Genomic DNA, 23,663 nt, shown 5'->3' with positions numbered 1-23,663 from the left:
TTGGATGGTGATGGCTATATATTGAATTTCTGCACCTTCTAAACATAAAATTGTATTTGATATTAACATCTCTCAGCTCTAGCTGTCTGATGTAGATGTATGCAAATATTTGGAACCTGCTCTTCCAAACAACATGCTGCTTTGCCTTTGCCACAATCTGAATTGTTTGTCATGTTAGTTATTAAGTAGCTAACAAGAAATAACTTGAAAGTTCATCCATTATGCTCAGATATTTCTTCTAGCTGAAAGACAACCAATACAGATGGTTGTGGGTGCACTAGAAATGCTTTATTTGTCCAAAAGTAATTGTTAGAATGTGAACTTCCTTAACATCTTGAAAAACAAGTGATCAAATCATCTCATCTGTGTAGCTCTTATGTCATGCCCATAAGCGCTTCTTTGATTTATTCTTGACTGTATATTTCTTCCTACAGTCTCTGTTTTCCCCCAGACTTGTTAAGAGCACCCCTCTGTCTCTCTTTCACCAATCTTTCCTTTACACTCCAGGATTTCCTGTTGATTTCTTTTGTTGAGGTTATTACAACAGCTGCAGGCAGGGGAAAGACATTGGCAGCCTTTATGATCTTTCATGATATTTTTAAAATCTTGTCTTTTAATGAAATATTTAGGAGTCTTGTTCTCCACTCTACAGGACTGCTTGTCTTCTGTTTCATGTTGTAATGATTCCTAAGTAATTTTTATTAATAAAAGGAAAAAAGAAAACACTCAGAGAAGTAGAACTCTTCCTCAGAGGATAAATGAGATCTGGCAGACAGTATTCCTGTGTTCAGTTATCGCTTTTGAGAATGACCCGATTGCAGTTTTCAGAGGTATTCAACTCTTTTTAATTTTGCAACATCCTAAAAAAATTTGTATTCACTGTATGGAGTGTATGATGATCTGTTATCTGAAAAAACAACTGAAAGTCAAGCAGCAATGAGTTGCCTGATGTAACAGCAATGATGGGTTGCCTGGTGTAACTCTAATGTGGCTTTTGCTACATCTTTAGCAATTTTTTTTTTTTCCCAGCTCAAATAGTGAAAACCTTTTTGGCTTATGCTTTTTCTGTTCCTCAGTAGCAGGAGTTTTCCAAACACAGCGTGTTCAAGACGAACTGATTATTTCTCTCCCTCATAAAATGGGGCTATGTGTTGCAGAAAATTTTGACCCTTATATAATTTTCACAAGGTCACACATCAGGTATCACAAAATATTTATTGCTAATAGCTAGTCTTTAGGTTTTGCATACAAAGTAAGTACCGGTGTTTTTTTGCCTTGCTTTAGCTTACAAAGTGGAGTATATATTTTATTTATATACACAATGTCCCTGTGTGTATGTATCTATATGTTTCAATGGATTAAGATAATGTATGTATACACATGCACACAGATGTTTTGAAACATAACTGCTGTTCCACCAGCAAATACGGATACTTTAATTTCAGTTATCTAAGTAACTTAGTGCAAATGCCAATTTTTTTTAAGAAATGCTTATCAAAACTGAGTATACTTACTTTTCATTCTCAAAGGGAACACTGTTTAGGAAAAGGGCTTGATGCAGTCTTAACATCTTGCTTTGTCTAACGAGTAAATAACACGTGTGTAGAAGATGTGCTACTCATCTTTATTGTGCTATCAAGACTTTATTTGAGGTTGACACTTCTATGTGAAACTAGATTTTCATGTGTCTGTTATCTTCTCAGAAGTACCTCCTTAGGTGAAATAGTTGTCTCTGCTCTGTCGCTGAACCGAAAACCCACAAAAACTTGGGAAATCACGTCTGCTTTCTCGATACTAAAAACATTCTGCAGGACTAAAAGATTTTCATTTCTCAGAGCCAACAAAAACCTATTTTAGAAGTTACAGGGACAACTTCCAAAGCGGATTCAGTATGAAAGACAGAATGCCGAGCAGCCAGGGGTTAGGACTGCACTTATTTTTGCTAAACATTCATGCAATAGAATTACATAGGTCACAAGGTGACACTTTGATAAGATCTGTATATTGCACTGTTGCTAGGTAATTCCTTATTTGTAATATGTAAGTAGGACTTTAGGATACATGGACCTTGTCTTGGACTGTTACTCAGGTAGAAATTTTTACCCGTAAAATTTTTTCTCTTTATATGTCTCTTTTTCTATTTTGCAGTTTATCTAGGTTACCATATTCATTGGAGTCATGAGAAAAAATGGAACAGTTGGTTCTGTTAATCAAGGTCCTTGTAGCTATTTAATGCCATTATTTATGAGATACCAGAATGCCTGAGGAAAGTCTATTCATCAAATACATTTTTCAATTGTTTGCTGTAGCTGTGGTTCTGAATAAAACATGCCTCCTGCAGAACACAGTCATCTTTCAGTTTTCAATTGCTTCTCTGCACTAACTCTGATAGGATTTTATTGCTAATAGAATAACTCCAGTAGAGATAGTGTCTAAAAATGTTCTCGATTATGGAAGTTACAATATTTTAGACCAAATAGTTTGTTCATATTAAGGTAATACTTGCACAAACTGTAGAAGTTAAAGTGGCTAAGGATGTCCTTATCTATCAGGGTGAAATATTGGCCTTGCTGGAGAGATTTGCTCTATTTCTTGCCTGAGATTTCTGTGAACAGTTCCAGAAGACCTGTTCAAGAATGCTTCATACAGTGCTTTCAAAGGCTACTCACTGCAGTCAGAGCAGCTGCATAGCAAAGTCATCTGCAGTACAAAACTGGACAGTTACAGTTTAAGAGTCCCCTTTCTGGGAAGCAAGTTACCAGTGGGAAGTACTTGAGAACATCTGTATTTAATAGTTAGCTCCTTCAGCCCTTGCTATATTTAATTTGTCTAATTTGAAAATGTTGCACATTTAAGTGCTGTGGTAGAGAAAACATTCAGATTGTATTGCTCTCCTGCTCTTTCATCGGTTCTTCTTCAAACATAGCAAAAGTACTGTGGGTTGTAGCCCTACTGTCTACATTGGATTCAACCTTGAAATACTGTAACCTGAGTCTACGGGCTGATTTCAGTGGACTGAATTCTAATAGCTTTCTGAATATCGCTTTACACTTGTACGAAGGAAAGGAACTGATCTCAAGAGGTGTGTGACTTACTGTCATAAGAGAATATATTCTAGTGCAGATGTAACTGTTGGATGTTTGACTGTGCGTGTAGAAATGTATTCTTTCTCCCTGCCAAATCTGAGTTTTATATATATGTACGAACTCAGTTGGGATCTTTTTTTGGCAGTTCTGACAGACGGTACTTCTCTGCTTTTGCAGTTTTAAAGAATACAAACAGAAGGTGCAAACAGACTTCCGTTTTGTAGCCACCATTCTGTGCCTGTTTTTCAACTGTTTCTCCTCTTGTCCCCTCCTCCACATGGCAATTCATTGCAGGTGCATCACTGCAGGGGAGAAAATGCTACAATAAAAGTGTATCTATTTGGAAAATTATCTCCTGGAAATTGAAATTAAGATGTTTGTTAATGTTGCAAGTTAATCATGCAGAAACTCAGAGAATTAGGGCTTCCAAAATTATAGTAATTTCCCTTTCAGAGTATGATAGGATTGTGTCCACCTGGCTGAATATTTACGTTTTATTTGTTTCCAAAGAATATGCCCATCTCATCATGATGAAGGTGTTCTAGGCCCAGCAGATTTTACCATATAAAACCAAAAAAAAATACTTGGTTCCTAGTTCCATCTTCTTCAATGTGTTTTAGGCTGGCAGCAACCCCAACTAAAATGCAGAGAGGAGAGATAAATCAAGGCAAAGCAGAAGACATGGAAATGTAACAAAAGATGTTGTAGTAGGCACCGAAAGACACAGCTGTGGAAAGAAATTAACCCTTATATTTATGAATTATGGGAGCAGTGCGTTCAGCAGTGTGTCCTTCTCTTCCATCAGAATCAGACTAGTTTAGATGGCCTTTCATCAAATCAGGTTGATTGTCAACGTATCAATCCCTTTTGGTTCTCTTGGAGTCTGTAGGGTATGGATAGGAAGGCAGTACCGTTGTTTCCCATTTCTTTATGCTTGTACACTATTTGTGTACTTCTGAATGGGAAAAGGAAGAAAACTGACTATTTTTGTCATAGAAAATTAATTCCTTTAATTTAAAGTTAAGACAGAGCTTTTATAACCAGAGTAGGTGCTTGTACCATTTACTAAATGTGTTACATTCCCAAATAAATGTGTACTCAATTTAAAATTCTTTCATGGCTAAATGCCTATTTTCATATCAGTAAAAACAGTAAGTGCTGTTTTTTCATTGGCTAACACTTCAGCAGCAAGTAGGATGTTTTTTTCCTAGCTGTTCTGGTAACTATTATTGTTTATTTTACTAGTAGTGGTATCTTGGAAACCCAATCTGAACAACCCTGTTGTTCCAAACACCCTACACGCTAACAGTAAGGATAAAAGTCCCCAAGATTCTCACTACTTTTGACAGCTTGCAGTCTAGCATTAAGGCTGAATGCAAGAAGTAGAGAAAACAGAAGATCAGGTTTGGGAAGGTAAGATTACAAATCAGGTCCATAAATTAAGTGCAGAGGTCTTGGTTCTCTGACTTTCTATCATATTTACTTGACTTGCTAAATGCCATTTGGACTCTTTTGCTTCCCCTAATTTACCCTTAAAATAAAGAATAGTTGTGTTGCACATCTGTTCTAAGATTATTATTTATTACTGCACATGATGTGCTGTTGCGTGGCGTGGCAATTATACTTTTGGAGGGTCTTTTTTTATTTTGATATGAGTGATGAGAGAGCTTAATGAATTTTTGCAGTGGTATAAAACTGGGTATTCTTGCATTAAATAGAAAGTTAGAGCAGTCAGGAGATGCTTTGTGCAGTTCAGTATTTGTTTTATGTGAATTCAAGAGACTGGCTTTCTTTCTTTTTATCTTTTATGGATACTACAGTTGCCTAAATTAATACTTCATGTGATAGAATATAAATTATCATGTATGCCTGTGAAGGTGCAAAGGAAAGGAAAATTGGGATCTAACTGTTTTAGTTTTTCTCTAATTTGTAGAATTCCTAAGAATTTTTTGGCTTGTATTCAATGGTGCTCACCTATTTGTCCGTATAATACTGGTAATATATTCTACTTTGAAAAGACTGCAAGTTCTTGAACTCAAAGGCTGATATTCATTATGTGGAAAAGGCTGCGGTATATCTGGAAAGAATAAGTAAACACCTTGATTCATTCTTATACTAAAAATCTACTGTTCTGAGTCTTTTGTAGATCTTTGCAGCATCACATTCTGATGCTGGACTGCTGTAGGAATAGGTAGATTAGTTGAACTCTGTTCAAGTTTACTTAATAATCTGTACAAAAGCTGAAGAAGTTGGCGGTCAGCAATCAAACTTTTTGTGGTAGTAATTTGATACAGACATGTCTGCAGTGTTGAAACTGTGATTCCACGTTTTCACCTCTAACTGCTTAGCCCATATCAGCAAAGGCAATGTATCCGTTTAATGAGCTCTTGAGAATCTAGATAATGTATTTTATTCCATTCATTATTTTGTGGACTATAATATAATATATTTAGTTTTGTTATTCAGCACCCCAAATTTATTCCTGGTTTTAATTATTTCGACATTTGCTAGTTAGCCATCCCAAAGGTATCTCATGGAAGAAAGGGTTAGGATGCATTAGCATGCAAGAGAAGTGGAATCTTTTAGATTTAAGTATCAGGCTTACTTCATGTGAAACCATGACTGGCCTTTGCTCCCAACAAAAATATATATATATATATATTTTATATATTCTTTTACTTGGTAAGAAATTCATGTGTTTGTTATGCATTTTTTCAGATTATGTCATAGTGCTTTGTGGAAAAACTAAAATGAAAGACCAGGATTTAAGGGGACATAAACCTGTTATACATGTGCCTTGTTTCTTTGATTTTCTCTGGTGGATACTAGCAATGTGTTTTCCACTTCCATTTAATTATGTGCCTTATATGAATCTGTACAATGTGTTTGCCACCTGCAACAAACCTGAATGAAAATCCTGGATGCAAACAATGATATCTAGGATCAAATGTTGTTGCTTGGAAGCAACTTTGTCACTGATTTGATAACAATGCAGCAGGAAACAGTAAAGAATTTTTAGATAAAGCCTTGTTGTTCTTCAACTCCTGCATGTTTTACACTTTTCCTTCTGCACAAAAGGATGGATATGGATGTGTTTTTCGTCTAGGAAGAGAAGATCAAATGTATGTCTTTTTCAAAAGATTGAGTGAGGTTGCTGTAAAATGTTCTTGCCTTTAAAAGATTTAGATACAGTGGTGCCCAATCGATTTTCCAGCATCTTACGCATTGTTGTGGGGAGACCATAGCTGCTGTGTTTAGGCCTGACTTTAGACTTAATTTCTTCTAAATAGAGAGTGGGTAGTTTGAATGAAGTTTGCCTTATTTTTTTTCTAGGTTTCTTGCCAGCAAATGAACATTGAACTTGAAATGAAAATTCTTATACCTTTCTGTGGGAAATGCAAAAATAAGGAGCTACTTTACAGCCTACTTTACAAGTTTGCCAATAGTGTTTCTAGGGACAGTTTTTCAGTTTGTGGAGTTTTATTGTTGAGTTTTCGTGGAGACAATATTCAACACATTTTTCTGGTTATGTTGGTTCTTTCTTGATTTTCCATAGGAATCAGCTACACTCTTCTTGCTGACTTTTCAGTGGTCTTCACTGTGCTAAAATACTAAACATGTTGCATATTGAACCATAAGAATGTCTTAGATAAAGTAAGGAAGACCTCTTATCAGTCATCTGTCTGGCTTAGGAAAAGGGCTTGGGAGATATGATTTGTGATGGGGATTCTCCACAGGGTTGTGAAGTAACAGACATCAATGCTTTGCCTTCAAAACATTTTATTGGTGAACACTGCAGTTACCTAGACATCTATTATTTTGTCTCAAAGATCTTAAGGCCCATGCAGAATTCTATTCTAGAATCTGGAGCCAAGGATGTAAAGCTGAATTTTTAAATTAAAAACACCTTTTCCCTGCAAAAAATGTCACTTAACTGGATTAAGTAGTATATATGGGGGAGGGAATATGCTGAAGTTTTGCTTTTCTGGACAGGAAATTCTTAAGATGGAAACAATTTGAATCAACTTTTTACAAGAGATATTTACCACGCTTAAAATGACACATGCTCTGGGGCTAAAATGGGAGGATTTATGTCTAAAAATGTCAGAAGGGAATTTCTCTTGTGAAATTCTCCCAAAATACAGGGTTTTTTTTCTGACAAGCTCTGTATGGAGACAGCTCATGATCCTGTTACAAATAAGCACGAGTCAATCGTTGTACAAAACACAGACTAGAGGCACTCCCTTTATACCTCACACTGTTGAAGTGCCTTTTATTCAAAAGCCCTATATGAAAATCAGTTCTCAAAATCCTCCTGAAAAAAAATTCAGTATTATATTTATTTTTATGATAAGTAAAGCAAATTGTACGAAGGTGGAAGACATTTTTATACCTTCTAATGGGATGCTGTGTGCAGACTGGTGAGCTACAGCTAACTCTATGCCACTATGGCGTGCAGAAATGCAGAGTGATGTTAGATCACTAGTTCAGCCTACAATTTGTTTGCACAGAACCTCTGATAAACTAATAAATATATACGGCTTTTAAATACAATCGTTTTCATGTGAGCTATCTGAACTGTTTTGCCAGGCTATTTCAGTTCCAGCATTATCTTCCCTAAACTGAGACCTCCTCTAAATCACTTGTCTAAATGCCAAAATGACAGAAGCAGAATTGAAAATGCCTAATCGTGACTGCTACATAGCCATTGTATAGCCCTTTTTTTCTTTGTTTTATTATTCCATGAAAAAAGTTTAAAATTGCATTATTTTCTAGACGTGTAAAATGGGGGAGAAAACTGTCTAATATCCACTTAGACTCTTACAATATTTAGTTCTGGTCTTCTAGAGCAGTCTATAGGTAAGGATTTCCAAAATCTTCGTTCCCAAATTTTATCTGTGTTTCCCTGTTATTAACCATATGAATTGGAAAGTGCCACAAATCTTTTCCATAATACAAAGGTGATTCTGAATGAATTGGGAAGTACAACCTAATTGTGAACGTAATTGCAGTTCTTACAGGTAATTGCAATCGTAAGTCAAGCAAGACAGATTCTAACAGTTAGGTCAGACTTTTAATTTTGTGATCTAAAATATTAATGGGAGTATTTCCATAAGCTTTCAACATAAAAATTAACTTAATAACAGAGAGGTCAGCTGGTCTTGTCTTCTAGCCTTTATGACTATTGGTGGTAATCAGAATCTCTTTTTTCATAAATGAATGCCTTGGGAATCTTGAAAGCCATATTGAGTCAATTATGGAAAGCCCAGTGCAAGTCTACTTTTCACAGCGTGGCTGCAGTCAGACAAAATGGTATGATGCATAAAGAAGACAAGCGGATCGGTACAAGAATGCATAATGCTGCTGTATAATTCAGTAGTGTTTCCACATCTGATAGACAGATATATCCTGAGACTGATATAGTGGTAATATAAAGGGACTTACAAACAAATGGTGAGGGTGATTGGGACTATAAATGTTCTTATAAGAGGAGCGTGAAAAGTTGAGATTATTTATGCAGAAGGTAGATTGGAAACTACTATAACCTGCCTCCTAAAGCAAGAGTATTGAAGGAGCTGTCGGATGTCCTTTCCAAACCCCTTTCCATCATCTTCCAGCAGTCTTGGCTGACTGGGGAAGTTCCACTAGACTGGAGGCTGGCTGATGTTGTGCCCATCTACAAGAAGGGTTGCAGGGAGGATCCAGGGAACTATAGGCCTGTCAGTCTGACCTCAGTGCTGGGGAAAGTCATGAAACAGGTAATCTTGAGTGCTATCATGAAGCACATGCAAGAGAACCCGGTGATCAGGCCCAGTCAACATAGGTTTGCGAAAGGCAGATCTTGCCAAACTAACCTGATTGCCTTCTATGACAAAGTGACTCGACTACTGGATGGGGAAAGGCTGTGGATATAGTCTTCTTGGAATTCCCTAAAGTCTTTGACATAGTTTCTCACAGCATTCTGCTTCAGAAACTGTCAGCCTCTGGCCTGGACAGGCGCACACTCTCCTGGGTTGAAAACTGGTTGGATGGCCGGGCCCAGAGAGTGGTGGTCAATGGAGTTAACTCCAGCTGGAGGCCAGTCACAAGTGGAGTTCCTCAGGGCTCAGTACTGGGTCCAGCCCTGTTCAATGTCTTTATCAATGACCTGGATGAAGGCATTGAGTGCACCCTTAGCAAGTTTGCAGATGACACTAAGCTGAGTGGAAGTGTTGATCTGCTGGAGGGTAGGGAGGCTCTGCAAGGGGATCTTAATCACTGGGCTGAGACCAATGGCATGAGGTTCAACAAGGCCAAATGCTGGGTCCTGCACTTGGAGCATAACAACCCTATGCAGTACTACAGACTAGGAGAAGTCTGGCTAAAAAGCTGCCTGGAGGAGAAGGACCTGGGGGTGTTGGTTGACAGCCAACTGAACATGAGCCAGTATTGTGCCCAGGTGGCCAAGAAGGCCAATGGCATCTTGGCTTGTATCAGAAACAGTGTGACCAGCAGGTCCAGGGAGGTTATTCTCCCTCTGTACTCGGCACTGGTGAGACCGCACCTTGAGTACTGTGTTCATTTCTGGGCCCCTCACCACAAGAAGGATGTTGAGGCTCTGGAGTGTGTCCAGAGAAGAGCAATGAAGCTGGTGAGGGGGCTGGAGAACAAGTCTTATGAGGAGTGGCTGAGAGAGCTGGGGTTGTTTAGCCAAGAGAAGAGGAGGCTGAGGGGAGACCTTATCACTCTTTCCAACTACCTGAAAGGAGGTTGTGGAGAGGAGGGAGCTGGCCTCTTCTCCCAAGTGACTGAGGACAGGACAAGGGGGAATGGCCTGAAGCTCCGCCAGGAGAGGTTCAGGCTGGATATCAGAAAAAAAATTTTATGGAAAGAGTCATCAGGCACTGGAACAGGCTGCCCAGGGAGGTGGTTGAGTCACCTTCCCTGGAGGTGTTTAAGGAACGGGTGGATGAAGTGCTTAGGGGCTCGATTTAGGGAGTGTTAGGAATGGTTGGACTTGATGATCCAGTGGGTCATTTCCAACCTGGTGATTCTATGATTCTATAGAAGAGCATATGTATTACCACCAAACAGAATAAATTAAAGACAGATAAACAAGATTTTTGTTTTTTACCTGAAAACCACAGTAATGGTCGAATTGAAAGTAATGAAGACTGAAATGAAAAGAAGGTTCAAAAAGATATTTGTCACCTTTCTCAATGAGAATTTAGATAATAAACATATACCTGTTTTAGAAAAGACAAATCATTTTAAAAAGAAGAAATAACTGAGGCAAATGTATATTTTTAACATAATGGTTTATTGCTTCTTTTTGTGATGTATCTTGGCTGACCAGCATTAAATATATTGAGTAAGAGGCAGGATATTGGACAAAATGAACAATTATTTTTGCTCAGGATGACAGTTTCTCCTCCTATTTCAATCTGAATCAATTTGTTATAATTTCTCTCTGCTCCATTTGTCAAGAAAAAAGAGTGAATGGCAGCTTTTATTTCGCTTTCTGTCCCCAGAAAGTATCTGTCATAGTCCTCTTTCAGCGATTCAAAGGGGCAAATTTTGAAGCATCTTTTGCTCACATTGAATGCTTATAGTCTATGAACAGGTCCAGGACTACAGTAAATATCTCAATCTATGCTCTTTTTCTGGCATTTCACTACTTACATAAGTGAGAGAGGGTATATTTTACAATTTCAAGGATGCTCAGCTGGAAACAGTTACAGATCTGTTTTATTGTAAAAAGTCATCCCTTGAAAACTGATCTGCTTCTTGGGATTGTAACTGCTTAAAGACAGAATTTCTACTTGCTTTTTGTCTCATTCAGATATCTCACTTACGAGGGCCTCAAGTGTGTGTGGAGCCCGTCTTGTTCTTGCACAGATCATTGCCCTTCTGATGAAAAGGTTTCACTGCACTAGGCGAGACTGGAGAGGAAGTCTGTCAAATGTACTGATGCCTGTCCTGTTTGTTGCACTGGCAATGGCCTTGTTTAGTGTGAAACCACTGGCTATTGACTATCCTTCTCTCAAGCTGACACCAAGAATTTATGACAATGCGGAATCCTTCTTTAGGTAAAGGGCTCATCCACCATAGTATCCCGGATTCTAGGACCTTTACCCTTGAGTTCTCATATTTTAAAGATTATTTGCATGCTTGGAAGGACAATATGTTAATTTTTACAATAGCTGTATAGTTTTCAGATGTTTAGTACATTTTTATATGTTTTTATGATGGAGGGCGAAAATTAGAAAAGCATTGTGCAAAGGATTTTAATGAGAAAAGGGCAAAGACTTTGGAGCAATTTGAACTAGATGGTATGTTTCAATACCAGTAATGACCATTTATATGTAAACGCACAAATGCATTTAAACAAGCCTTTGCATGCTTTATTTTTACTTGCCATTTTCTAAAAATAGTTCTCCAGTTTGAAAGTGGCATACAGTATTAACAAAGCCTATATGGATATATTATATAGTTCTTTAATTCTTTAAATATGTAGGATATTGAGCATGAAAGCTAATAGAACTAGACATATTAACATTTGTGTTTTTCTTTCTTTTTTTTTTATTTTTGCACCCCCCTGTGACCCACTTGGAACAGCATTGAAGATGATAACTTAGGAAATCTTTCTCAGATTCTGCTGAGATATTTCTCAGATTGGGACCACACATGCATGCGTTCAAAACAAGGGTAACTGTGAATAACATATCTACTTCCTTAACTGTAAATTGTAAATCTTGTAAATTCATTATTTTATGTCTGCATAATGTGGACTGTCTTAAGCTTTTCTCGGCATCCTGAGGTTAATGACAAATCTGCTCAGATGAAGGAGCTGGCATCCAGGCAAAGTGCATAAGTAGGCTTCGTTGTTAAAAGTCCGATACAAATCCCTTTAAAGTCAGTGAGAACTTTCTGATTAATTTCAGAAGGGATTTGATCAGGTCTGGTGTCCATATGAATGAAGGTTAAACAATAATTACAACATGTTTCAAGAAACATTCTGGATTTCCAAATTTAGGAGTGCAGAATGGTGACCATGCTTTACTTATGGAATCCCTGCAAACACAAGGCATGCAGCTCATTTGCTTTACTTATATATATTTTTTTGTTAATCCCCTTTGATATAAATGAATAAAACTGATATAGCTTTAGAGACTGCTGCCACTGAGATAAAATGCTAACAGGATGTTGAAGATGTCAGATCTTCTTGTTACTCTGCAGATTTCTTCTCTTAAATAATATATTCCTTCCATTTAATGGTTGTTCCTATCATTGTGTTTATTCCCATTAGAAAAAATAATTCATGTTGGCAGATGGAATCTGTGTTGCCCCAGGATTCATGCAGATGTGTGGCTGAGCAAGAGGTATGTCATTTGACGTTTACTTATGTATGTAAACACTATGTGTGTGTATGTTACACCTAATACCTTGTCTCTTTTTGAAAAGCTAGAGAAAGAGATGAGGAAATTAACCCTCATAGCACTGGCATCTGAAACGTAGCAATACACTTTTGGGAAAAGTGGGAGGAGGAAACTAATTTTTTATTTTGCTGGTCAAGGAACAGATTTGCCTATAATACTAGTGAGACGTATACTTAAAATATGAGAAGCTTAAATAAAATTGGAATGGGAACTCACACAGGGAGAGGCCCATTAACCATGAAAGCTCAAAAGGGAGAAGTCACTTGACGGTGGAAGCTCCCTGTATCTGGGAGCTAAGGAAAATCTGAATCTCTGAGAGTGAATTCTAATTTGTGTAGGGTCAAAATGTCAAAAAAGACTTAACATTTTTCAGTTGATATACATAATATACTTCATAAGGCTCCTGAGATACTGATCATAATACCTGTCTCCTTTTCTTTGGTTGTGAGAATATCCCAATGAATCATTAGAAAATATCTTCCTTTATTCTTCTCTTCAGTCCATCAATGAACTTTCTGGAAACTTATTGCATTAACTACTAACATTTTATTTTCATCTCTTATTCATCTGGTGCTTTTTTTTTTTATTATTATTTCTTCTTAAGAACAAGTGAATAGCAGTCTTGCTTTTTTCATTCTTGAAAACTTTTCTAAACTTTTGTACAAGATTTGGTGTTTTTAAAACAAAATTGAATGACAAGGTGGCAAGAGAATTCAAATTTGGGTCCAATAGTTAGGTGACTCATAAACATAAAACCATACATAATTTAATGAAAAGCTATCAAACCTGAGAAGGGCAAATACAGCTGAAAAGCAATGCTGTAAAATCTATGGAAAAATAAAAAAATATGGCAAAATGTAGTGCCACTGATTTTTAAGATTTGTTTACTTATTTTATGGATACTGTTTTTCAGATGTGTCTAAGTTTCAATACCTCTGCTCCCTATGTGAAGAATAAGAAAGGACATATTTTATACAATCTTTCAGGGTTCCTCGTGGAAGAATATTTAATGAGACCTTCCAACAAGGCAAGGTAACCTTAAAATAACTAACCTTTGTTTGTCTTCTGTGTATAAAACCCAGAATCCTCTCTGATCCACAGCATAGAGCTATGTCACTGAGATTATAAGGGGTAGTTGCCTTTTTCTGTTTGTTGTTATCAAGATGTAGAGTCAGGCTAAGGTAACATGGAACCACCTTCATGGTTCATCTCACTTCTCAGAGATTCCTCCAGCAGTTGCTTGATAATTGCCTGTAGGCATACCCTGGCTCTTCTTGCTACACCACAAGTTATTTCAGCATCTCAGAGAGTGAAAATGCATATGCATATGCAAATCAGATGAAAAATATAGCTTCCATTTGTCAGAGACTCAGTCAAATAGAGGTGGATATACTCAAATTAATCTTTTCTTTGAACTAAACAACTAGTATCCACATGGCAAGACTTCATATTTTATACCAGCCACATAATCTGCAGTATGTTCAGGTTTATTTAGGTGCCTTTACAGCTCAATCACTGCTTTTGACATAAATGCATAGAACAAATACGATGTTATCAAAGAGAAGAAAGCGTTAACCATTTATTCCTTAAAGAAAAAGTGTGTCTGATTTGATAAAAATAGAGGTAAACATTTTAGGAAGAAAGATTTGAACTGGAATATGAAAAGAGTATGAAGAAATCAGGCTGTTTAAGATGTTTCCGAAAGCCAGTAATACCTCACTTACTCACAAACCCTCATGTTGCTCAGGGATTTCAGCTTTCAGAAAGTAGAAACTGTTATCTGAGGGAATCCCTTCCTCAGAAAAAAGCAATAATATTCACCTGATTCAAAGTACATTGATGTTTTGTTTTTAACAGAGAATGGGGTTGTGAAAAATAAAACATTAATGTAGGTACTGCCACTTTATAATTGCAAGAAAAGACCGCTATTCTTAAGAGAGGTAACTTGCTACTGCTTTATTTTCCCTTACCAGATATGGTGGTTGGTCTTTTGAAGGGAGGAAAGCATTTGAACTCCAGGGGGAAACAATGGATAGCACCAAATCTAAGCCTCTGGCTAAGGTAAAGGTTGCATGTATGTGTACATATTTATATGTATTTGTTGCTTACTTATTCAGGCTCTAGGCTTCACAGCGCTTAGCAAATAAATCATCACGTAAAATACTTACATTTTGAAATTGGGAGACAAAGTCTCTGTTATAGTCCACTTCTCTGTTCACAATTCTTAAGTATTCTCCTGTGTTCTGAGAAGCAGTTTTAAATGAGTCAAACAATACGGCTTTTGTTGTTTTTTTCTTCCTGGGAACTTATTTCATAGTCTTAACTGAGCTCACCTTTAAAACATTTTCAAGGAGTCAGCCCAGATACTTCCGTTTATTTGTTTGTTTTCTACAAAAAGTCAATGTCAGTATTAACAAAAGCTCATTGAACATCTCAAAAAATATATTATTAATTCTTTTTTCATTTTTGCGAGGAAGACTTTTCTTTGCTACATTTCTCACATTCTCCATACCCCATCTTCCACTCCATGCCCTCCTTCCCACCCCAAACAAAGTAAAGGTTTAGCCTCTAGGAGTAGCTACTTGTGTGTAACAAATATCCTACCCTGTGTTTACAATCCCCCTTTCATACACGAGTAACTTTCCATTTTTACCCCAGAGAAACAGAAGTGTGCCTTGCTGAAATTAGTCATGTGAAATTTGAGTCTCTTTTTGACAGTATACCACACTGTCTTGCAATGCTACACAGAGACATAATTTTCTGTCTGGAGCTACCTCTGAAGTTAAGAAAAGGAGGATTACTCTAAGTGCAACTGAAATAAAGAGCTTTTCCTTTAGGCCTTTTGGTAAGCTCTGGAAGGATATGGTGATCCTGTGAAAACTTGGAGTGGGAACTAGAGGCTAACAGCCAATTATTAGTGCAAGGGATTTTTTTTTTCCTTTGGGATGCTTTGAAAGGTTCTTTTGAGAGCTGTTCAAATGTAGACGAGCAATGAGCAGAGGAATGGCAGTCTTGGAGGAGTATTGAAGAATAGCATTGAGTGGTGTCTATTTTTGTATTCAAGGTAAAACAGATTTGCCAAGAGGAAGCTGTGGACTTTCCAGATTAGAATATGAAAGAAAGATGTTTCTTTCTTTAAACTGTTTTATGCGGGTATAGAAACTAGATTTTATTTGCTCTTATAAAAGAAGAATAGAAGGAACAGTGTAAACAAGTTCTAACCCCAAATCTGTTTTGGTACAAAGTGTTAAATAAACCCTGTCTTAAAACAATATAAAGGTATTCTCCAATTCAGTATAATTTCACATTTAGTTTTGCAAAATCACTGCCTGTTTGCAATGTCTTCTCCATATTGTTTCATTAAAAATCTCTCTATCTTGAATACACACTCTACCTGAGATATATTTTTATTTAGGTCATTTGTGATCTCCCTTCTACTCACAACTTTCTAATGCTTTGAACTTCATTCCATCAATCCTTCATTAGGAACTTGAAACCTGAGAGGACTGCAGTAACATGTGCTTTTCTGGCTGCTGCTTTTGTCCTATGTATCTTTAATCATTTTAGACTCTTGTTTTGACATGCCTTCACTGCGTTTTTTGTCAGGTTCCTTTTTTGTTTTTTAAGTGTCTTTGGCAGTGAGCTCCACCTGCCATCAGCAAAGGGATACATTGCAGTTGTACTGTTAGTGAGTAAGCTTCCTATTTCAGACCCCAGGAAAATAGTGGAGTAGATTTACAAAGGGCACAATGTTATCTAAAAAACCTCCTGGAAGTGTCTTTCGACTGATGCAATGTCAAATTATTGCATTAACCTTTCAGTAATTAATGACCAGACTTTTACTTTGACCTTTCAGGCTTGTTCATGAGACAGTGAATGTACCGCTTACATAGCCTTATATGAAAGAAAATGAAAAATTTGCATTTGAAGAGACTTACTTTACAATTCATTTCATTTTAGAAAATTCCTGAATCTTTAAATATTATTCTCCTCCATTCAAAAAGTCAACAATTTTTACAGTTCAAATCGAAAATACCTATTCAATGCCTATTTTACTTTACCTTAACATACCATCCTTTATACACCACATAGGTGGGGTATATACATGTATACAGAGAATGTGTGTTTGTGCATATACGAGGGAATATATCTACCACTTGACGAATGTGTCTGATTAAAACAATTGGTTACTGACATTCGTTGATGATTGCTGCTATGTGTGAAAAGCACAACTCCTCTTCAGTTTTTTTGGTTTCACGATTTTATATTCTTTGATACCTATTGATAATATGGGCAAAAAGTGTTCCTTTGTGATTATATAGTTACTGTTGTTTATAAAATATAGGAAGAAGATGTAGTAATTTAAAATAATCCTGAAAGGCAACTTCTGCTGTTTATGTGGCCTTCTGAAGTGTATATTTTTCCAATCTCAAAGGCTGGGATTTGAAACTTTTCTGTATAGTAATACCATAAGTGTCCAAAGGAAGATATATCTTTCCAGTCTAATACCTCTTGTCTCTGCCTCCCTACTATGAATCTAGTCTAGCAATGCTTAGGGATTTCTCTGCCTCTCCTCAGCCTTTTTTCTTGATAGGCCATAGGCTGGTCAAAATGTCAGTCTAGTATTATTCTGGAATATTAATAGAAGGTAAGAATCATATGGAATAATGAAATCCACATCTTTACAGAACTCGTATCTAATATGATGAGGGGCCATGGTTTTACTTAGGAAGGAATTTTATCAACCATGGATAGGAGATAAAATAACGAAAATAAAAAATAATCCTCTTAATCTATATATTTTTCTGTTGCTCCTCTCTTTTCATCCCTCTGTGAATAATCGCTTGTGTGGCATGCAAGAAAATACAAAAGATGTTTCAGCTGGAACTAAAATTTTTCCCTTTTTATATTTTAGCTTTGCAACCAATTTAGAATAAACCAAAAATTTTAGAAAAAAAAAGAGCTTCTATTGAAATGAGCAATTTAAAATGCCTCTTTTGCCAGTTTCTAAACAATTAAATATCCAGCTTCAATTTGATTATTTCTTGGCAGTTTGATTCAGTTACATAATATAGCTTGAAGGAAGAATTCTAATTAATGTGTGGGATATTGAAATGTATTGTTGCACAGAATGGTCTATTGTGGGGTTTGTATTTTCATTTGATTATTGATCACATTACTATCTTTCTAAGGCATTCTATGAACACCTTTGCCTTTCTTCATTAAGCGAGGATGTGTCATTGAATTTTGCTTTATTGTTTTGTTAATTGTCTTTTTTTTCAATACAATGAACGCAATTGCAGTGAAGTTTCATTATGTATGTATAACTTTCTATTTCGCACAAAACTTTTAAAGAAAGATAGAATAAGAACGGCTGTGTGAGGCTGTAAAAAAGACTGGCTATTTTTCATCACTTGTTTATGTCTCTTTGCCCTGTTTGCTATTTGCACAGAAGATCCATCAGTGCAAAGGTTCTATTTCACTTCATTTCTTTAAAGAACTCTCTTGTTGATTAAACAATGTGAGATCTAGTTTGTGTAGTAATCTGTGGGAAATGAACTGGAGGAAAACAAAGGAGTCGCAAATCAGTTTGCAAAGAAGGAAAGAGTTTGGGAATTGTTCTTTTTTCTTCAAATGTGGTGGCATAAGATACTGTTAAGATTTCAAGCAGTAGTGAAGACCACATAGAGAAGAGGAGAAAATGTGAAAGCTGACGCGAGTAAGAGCAGTCATAGACTAAAGCTACTAATTTTTTAAAATAATGATTAACAGAGCTTATGGCAAAGAAGATTCGAGGGTGAGTGGCATAGGAGAAGTGACAGTGGAGTTCACAGTGAAGTTTGAAAGCATGATATAGGATAGATGGGGCTAAACTGAATGAACAATTAGAGTGTTGATAAATCTTGCCTTGAACAGAGTACAATGTGGAGATCCAAACAAGTAGGTAGTTAGAAAAATAAATCAGAAGAAAATAATTATTAAGATGGGGAAATTAACAACATAGACTGGGAGAAACATAGAGAAGAATGAAACAAAAAAAACCAGTCAAAATCTAGAACTGGTGTCCAAGTAATGATTGTAGCTGGATACTGCAAGAAAGAAAAAATAGAATTATCTGCAAATAAAATGAAAACAGGAAACAAAGTCAAAGTTTACACCAGTATCAAGAGCAGGCACATACATATGGAAGAGCACTATGTGAGAACAGCATCAGTGACATGAGAAAAGAATCTTCAGGGAAATTTCCAAGATGTAACTATATAGATAGTAATTTTAGAAAGAATATAAGAAAACAAATCCCAGAAGAAGGTTGTTAGGGTAAGAAAGACCTGTAATAAAAACTGCAGTTTACAGTATGATTCCAGAAATTGTGAGACTTGTCCAGCATCCACCTGAGATATAAAAAATGCAGATTAACAAATAGCTGTTATCAAATAGCAAAAGCTGTAAACAAAAAGGGGAGATGAAAGGTTGATGCTCACTGAGGAACAGATAGTGATTTCAAACATGTCACTAAAACAGAAAACAAGCATACATAAAAATTTGACCCAGTTTTCTGGATGGATAATGTAGGTTCAAGTGCACTGTGATTAACAGTAATGAGGCATCAAAATAGAATCGATTTTCAAAGGAAAAAAACCCTCAGACCTCAGTATATTTGGTTTTGGGATATGTCAGTCTCTTGGCAATGTTTCTAGCATGTGGAAGTGTGAATTTTCAGTATATTTATTGAGTCCGTGTGATTCTGCAAGATTTGAGGATGAAGTATATGTTACAGCAGAATTGCTTCCCTGTGCTCCTCTGAGAAATTTGCTTGCCTCCTCTGCCTTAAAGTTTGTCCCTATTAGTTTCCTCCATGCTCCATTCCTCCACTAATAATTACTTCTTGAAAGTGGGGACATAACCTTGTCCTTTATGTAATAGTTTCATACTCACCTTGTAAATAACGTCTCCTTGATTCTTTCTCCCCCCACTTTCTAGAATATTGTTTTCCTAGGCATTTTCTGTTGTGTACCACTTGCAGTTATTATTTATATAAGGGATTTTTTTTGTATTTAAATATTGTTCTCCACTTGTAACACTGGTTTCACTGATCTCTCTGTATTTGCAGTTAAATTAAGTGGTTTTTCCTTTTATTTTTCCAATCAAATGTGTATAAAGGAAAGAACATGATGTTCCATTTGGTCAGAGAACATAAATTTAATAATTAACATAGGTGTACAGACCCAACTGTAGGAAAAAATCTGATACATTCTTTTAAAAGACCCATACAAATTAACTGATTCTGTTTTGCTTAGTTCACCTTCTTCTGTGAATAGATAACTTAACAGGGGAATTTGATATCTTCATGCAATTCTTCAAGGCACGGGAGATCTCAGATCAGTGTTCAGATTCACCTCATTTTGATTCACAGTTTCCATTCTCTCTTCTAGGTGTGGTACAATCAAAAAGGTTTCCATTCACTGCCATCCTACTTAAACGAACTCAATAACCTTATTCTGTGGATGAATTTGCCTCCTAATGTGGATTGGAGACAGTATGGTAAAAGTCCTTCTTTAAGTCCTTTTTCATATCTTTAGAAAAGGAGTTTTAAAATAAACTAAATTTAGGTGTGGAAATTTTTCATAGCATAAACTAGGATTGCACAGTTACACATTTCTTGGTAGGATTTGAAAGTGGAACTTTTAATTACATGTACAGTCTGTTTGTTTGAGGCATTTATGACACAATAAGGTGAAATTTGAATTTACGACTCACTATCCCATATGAAGTTTCTTACAAAGAATTTTGCTGTGGAATATGTGCAAGTTAGTCTGCTACACTTAGGATGATCGTCACTGTGAAATCACTGTGATGGATTGTTTGAATGGGGTGACTGATGCACAACAGACTATGAATTTATAACTTCTTTTTCACTTTACTCTCTCTCCTTATGTAAATATCCAGGCTATATGAGGAGTATCCTATAAATTCACACTGTAACATGATCTTAGAATCATGGAACGGTTTGGGTTGGAAGCGACCTTAAAGATCATGTAGTTCTAACCCTCCTGCCATGGGCAGGGACACCTACCACTGTACCAGACTGCTCAAGAATCCATCCAATCTGGCCTTGAACACTTCCAGGGAGGGGGCATTCACAGCTTCCCTGGGTAACCTATTCCAGTGATTCACCACCCTTATCGTGAAGAATTTCTTCTTAATGTCTAATCTAAATCTTCCCTCCTCCAATTTAAAGCCATTTGCCCTCATCCTATCACTACACAGCCTCATAAAAAGTCCCTTCCCAGCTTTCTTGTAGTCCCTTTGTGTACTGGAAGGTCACTATAAGGTCTCCCCAGAACCTTCTCTTCTGCAGGCTGAACAACCCCAACTCTCTCAGCCTGTCCTCGTAGGGAAGGTGCTCCAGCCCTCTGATCATCTTTGTAGCCCTCCTCTGGACCCATTCCAACAGTTTTAATATCCTTCTTATGTTGCGAATTCCAGAAGTGGACACAGTACTCCAGATGAAGTCTCACAAGGGAGGAATAGGGGGGCAGAATCACCTCCCTCAACCTGTTCATCACACTTCTTTTGACTGAGGCAAAAAATTTGTTGAATACCTGTGCCTTTTCGTCTCTTGATACGAGGTCACCGTTTTCATTCATCAGTCAGGTTATGCCTTCTTTTTCTGGTTGATATTCCATAGCATCGTGTTACTCAAGGAACAGGAGAGGCTGGTATATCTTATTGCTGTATATTAAAAAAGAGAGATTAGTGTTTTTCACACCTGAAATCTCTAATTCAGATATCCCTGAACTGTATAAAAAATAGTTAAAACAAAAATTTTGCAAACTGACTTTTTAAAAAATGACTGCAGCCAAAGAATCTGCTGTTAATGGAGGTGAATATTTAGGATGTTGAGATCTCGTTTAAAAACTGAGCTTGATAGTTCAGGCTAATTATCAGTCCATCCCAGTTTATTTAATTTTTAAGATTCTCTTAAAAAGGAATAGGTTTGTTTTAGAGAAATTTAAAAATAGGTTCTGATGAATTTTTAAGAGCTTTGGGAAAGGTTGGGTGGTTATCTGCAATGGTAAAATGATTTTAAGTGTGTTTATAATTAAAAGGGAAGAAAGAAAACAAAAACCAGTGAAAAGAGGGAAAGAATCCTGAGTATCTATACACAAAAATTTGTTAATACAAGTTTCCAGAATGTCAATGAGAAAAGAATAATTACTTGCTTTCAAGATGACTGCGGTTTTATTTTTCTAAATGAATTATGAGAACCAGTCAAAGATAATGTTTTTCTACAGAGAATGAGAATTTTTAATAGAAATTGATTTTTAATCAAATTTCCCAGCACTTCATGAATACTACTGATGGTGACTCATTTTCTGCAGCATTTGATATACCATTCTGGAACATAAATGCTTATGTACCCTTACTTTTATATCTGTTATGGAGAGTTGGCGATTACAATCAGAGAAAATTATAGATGTCCCAGGGATGGTGGAATATATTTTATGTTGTTGCATGACATAGAAACCCAACAAGCAAAACAGTGCTAAATAAATATTTCAGGTCTTGGACTGTCATCTGTACAACTATGGGCTCATTATACAGTCTTCTGACAGAATATGTTGGCTAAGTCTCTGCAGAAGTAGAGTTTATGAACTAGAAAGCAGTGCATTTATGTGCATAACTACTGGAGAGGTGCAATAAAGATGGATTGACCATGCCCTTGAGAAATAATGCAGAAGTACCTGTCAGGGCGAACCTAGAAAGAGAAGTCATTTATCTATCTGCATGTATGTATATATATGTGTATGTACAAATATATATATACATCTGTGTGTACACACATATATATGTGTGTATTTCGAGAGACAAATACATACGTATATTTTATTAAAAAAACCAAACCCTCAGCAGTTTTCCAATACTGTACAGGGCCCTTTTGCTCAGTTCACTTTAACTGTCTCTTACACAATGATACTGCTCTGATGAAAGAACTATTTATATACTCTTCTTAATAAAGTAGTTCTATGCAGTCCTGTACATACTGCGTTTTGCCATTTTAATCTATTCTTTTGGGTTTTTTTTCCCCCCTTGCAACCTCTCTTTTTTAAATGCAAGGGCAGTTCTGGAATATTATAAGAAATTACTGCAAGGAAACTTGTTAGGATGTTGCAAAAATGTAGCTTTGTAATTCTGACATACACTGCCATTTTTTTTTCCTATGGGATAACTTTTTCAAGTCGATAGAACTGGTGCTTCTGTGTTGCTTTTAAGTGACATAAAAATAATCTGACCCTTGAAAAGGAAGTGTGAGGAAATGGTCTTTCCTTTCTTCACAAAGAATTAATCTTGCTATGTTGCAAGAGACTTACTTCAATAGGGTAGAGTATTGCTGTGATTTTAAACAGAGTAGTAATTAGTACGGTATTGATACAAGCCAGGAAGGCTTGTATCTATTAAAAAAGCTGTGAAAAATATTGATTATTATTTTTCCTGTGTCATGCCAAGTTACTGACTCTTGATCATTCCAAGCATATAGGAGCAGGAAATGATAGTTATTTGTTGATGAAAAATATTTACAGTTTATTATTATGTAATCTGCTGTTCAAATTCTCTCTTGGCAAGTGGAGAGATTTTTTTCCTCCTCTATCCTTCACAGGATTATCAGCAAGCTTCTCTGTGATGCTGCTTGGAAAGTTACAATGTTTTCTTCTTGTATTTTTCTTGTAGAGAGTGGTATTGTTGTTGAAGATTTGTGCGCCAGCTGGGAGTGCATGTAAATAAATAGAGGAACAGAAGTTAGCCGGATAGATTTATGTCAGTTTATCATTGTTAATGGATCAGATGTCTTTTTGAAACAGCAGTTCAGGAATTCTTCTTATATGAAAATATCTTGGCTTCTGTACCATGTGGAGAGCCACCACTAGTTTCATAATCATGTAAATCTGTTTTTCTGTTGTGGGAAAAAAAATCAAAGTCATCTGTCTTACTAGAAAGGAAACAAAATACATTTCTGTTTTATAGTGGTTTATAAATTCATTGGAAGATAATGTAAATGAGAGTGTTAAACAACAAAACAAATGTGAGAAAGACTATTTAACAGACAAGGTAGGATGTGCTGGGTTTTCGTCAAAACTCTTCAGCTCTGGCTGGTCTT

General features: G+C 36.4%; 1 protein-coding gene across 1 annotated transcript in view; it reads left to right on the top strand.

The window, feature by feature from the left end:
* The window catches only part of ABCA13 (ATP binding cassette subfamily A member 13), a 183,328-nt gene that overhangs the window by 100,663 nt on the left and 59,002 nt on the right, over positions 1 to 23,663 (top strand). Inside the window, exons 36-41 of the mRNA XM_054060143.1 lie at positions 10,909 to 11,155; positions 11,685 to 11,774; positions 12,376 to 12,448; positions 13,419 to 13,537; positions 14,479 to 14,566; positions 19,939 to 20,047. Coding sequence (XP_053916118.1) covers positions 10,909 to 11,155; positions 11,685 to 11,774; positions 12,376 to 12,448; positions 13,419 to 13,537; positions 14,479 to 14,566; positions 19,939 to 20,047 — 726 coding nt within the window. The remainder of the gene's footprint in view (positions 1 to 10,908; positions 11,156 to 11,684; positions 11,775 to 12,375; positions 12,449 to 13,418; positions 13,538 to 14,478; positions 14,567 to 19,938; positions 20,048 to 23,663) is intronic.

Source organism: Cuculus canorus, chromosome 2 (genome assembly GCF_017976375.1).
Source record: "Cuculus canorus isolate bCucCan1 chromosome 2, bCucCan1.pri, whole genome shotgun sequence".
Classification (NCBI taxonomy): Eukaryota; Metazoa; Chordata; class Aves; order Cuculiformes; family Cuculidae; genus Cuculus; species Cuculus canorus.
Note: the sequence above shows the minus strand (reverse complement) of the source record. Positions and strands in the feature narration are given on the sequence as shown.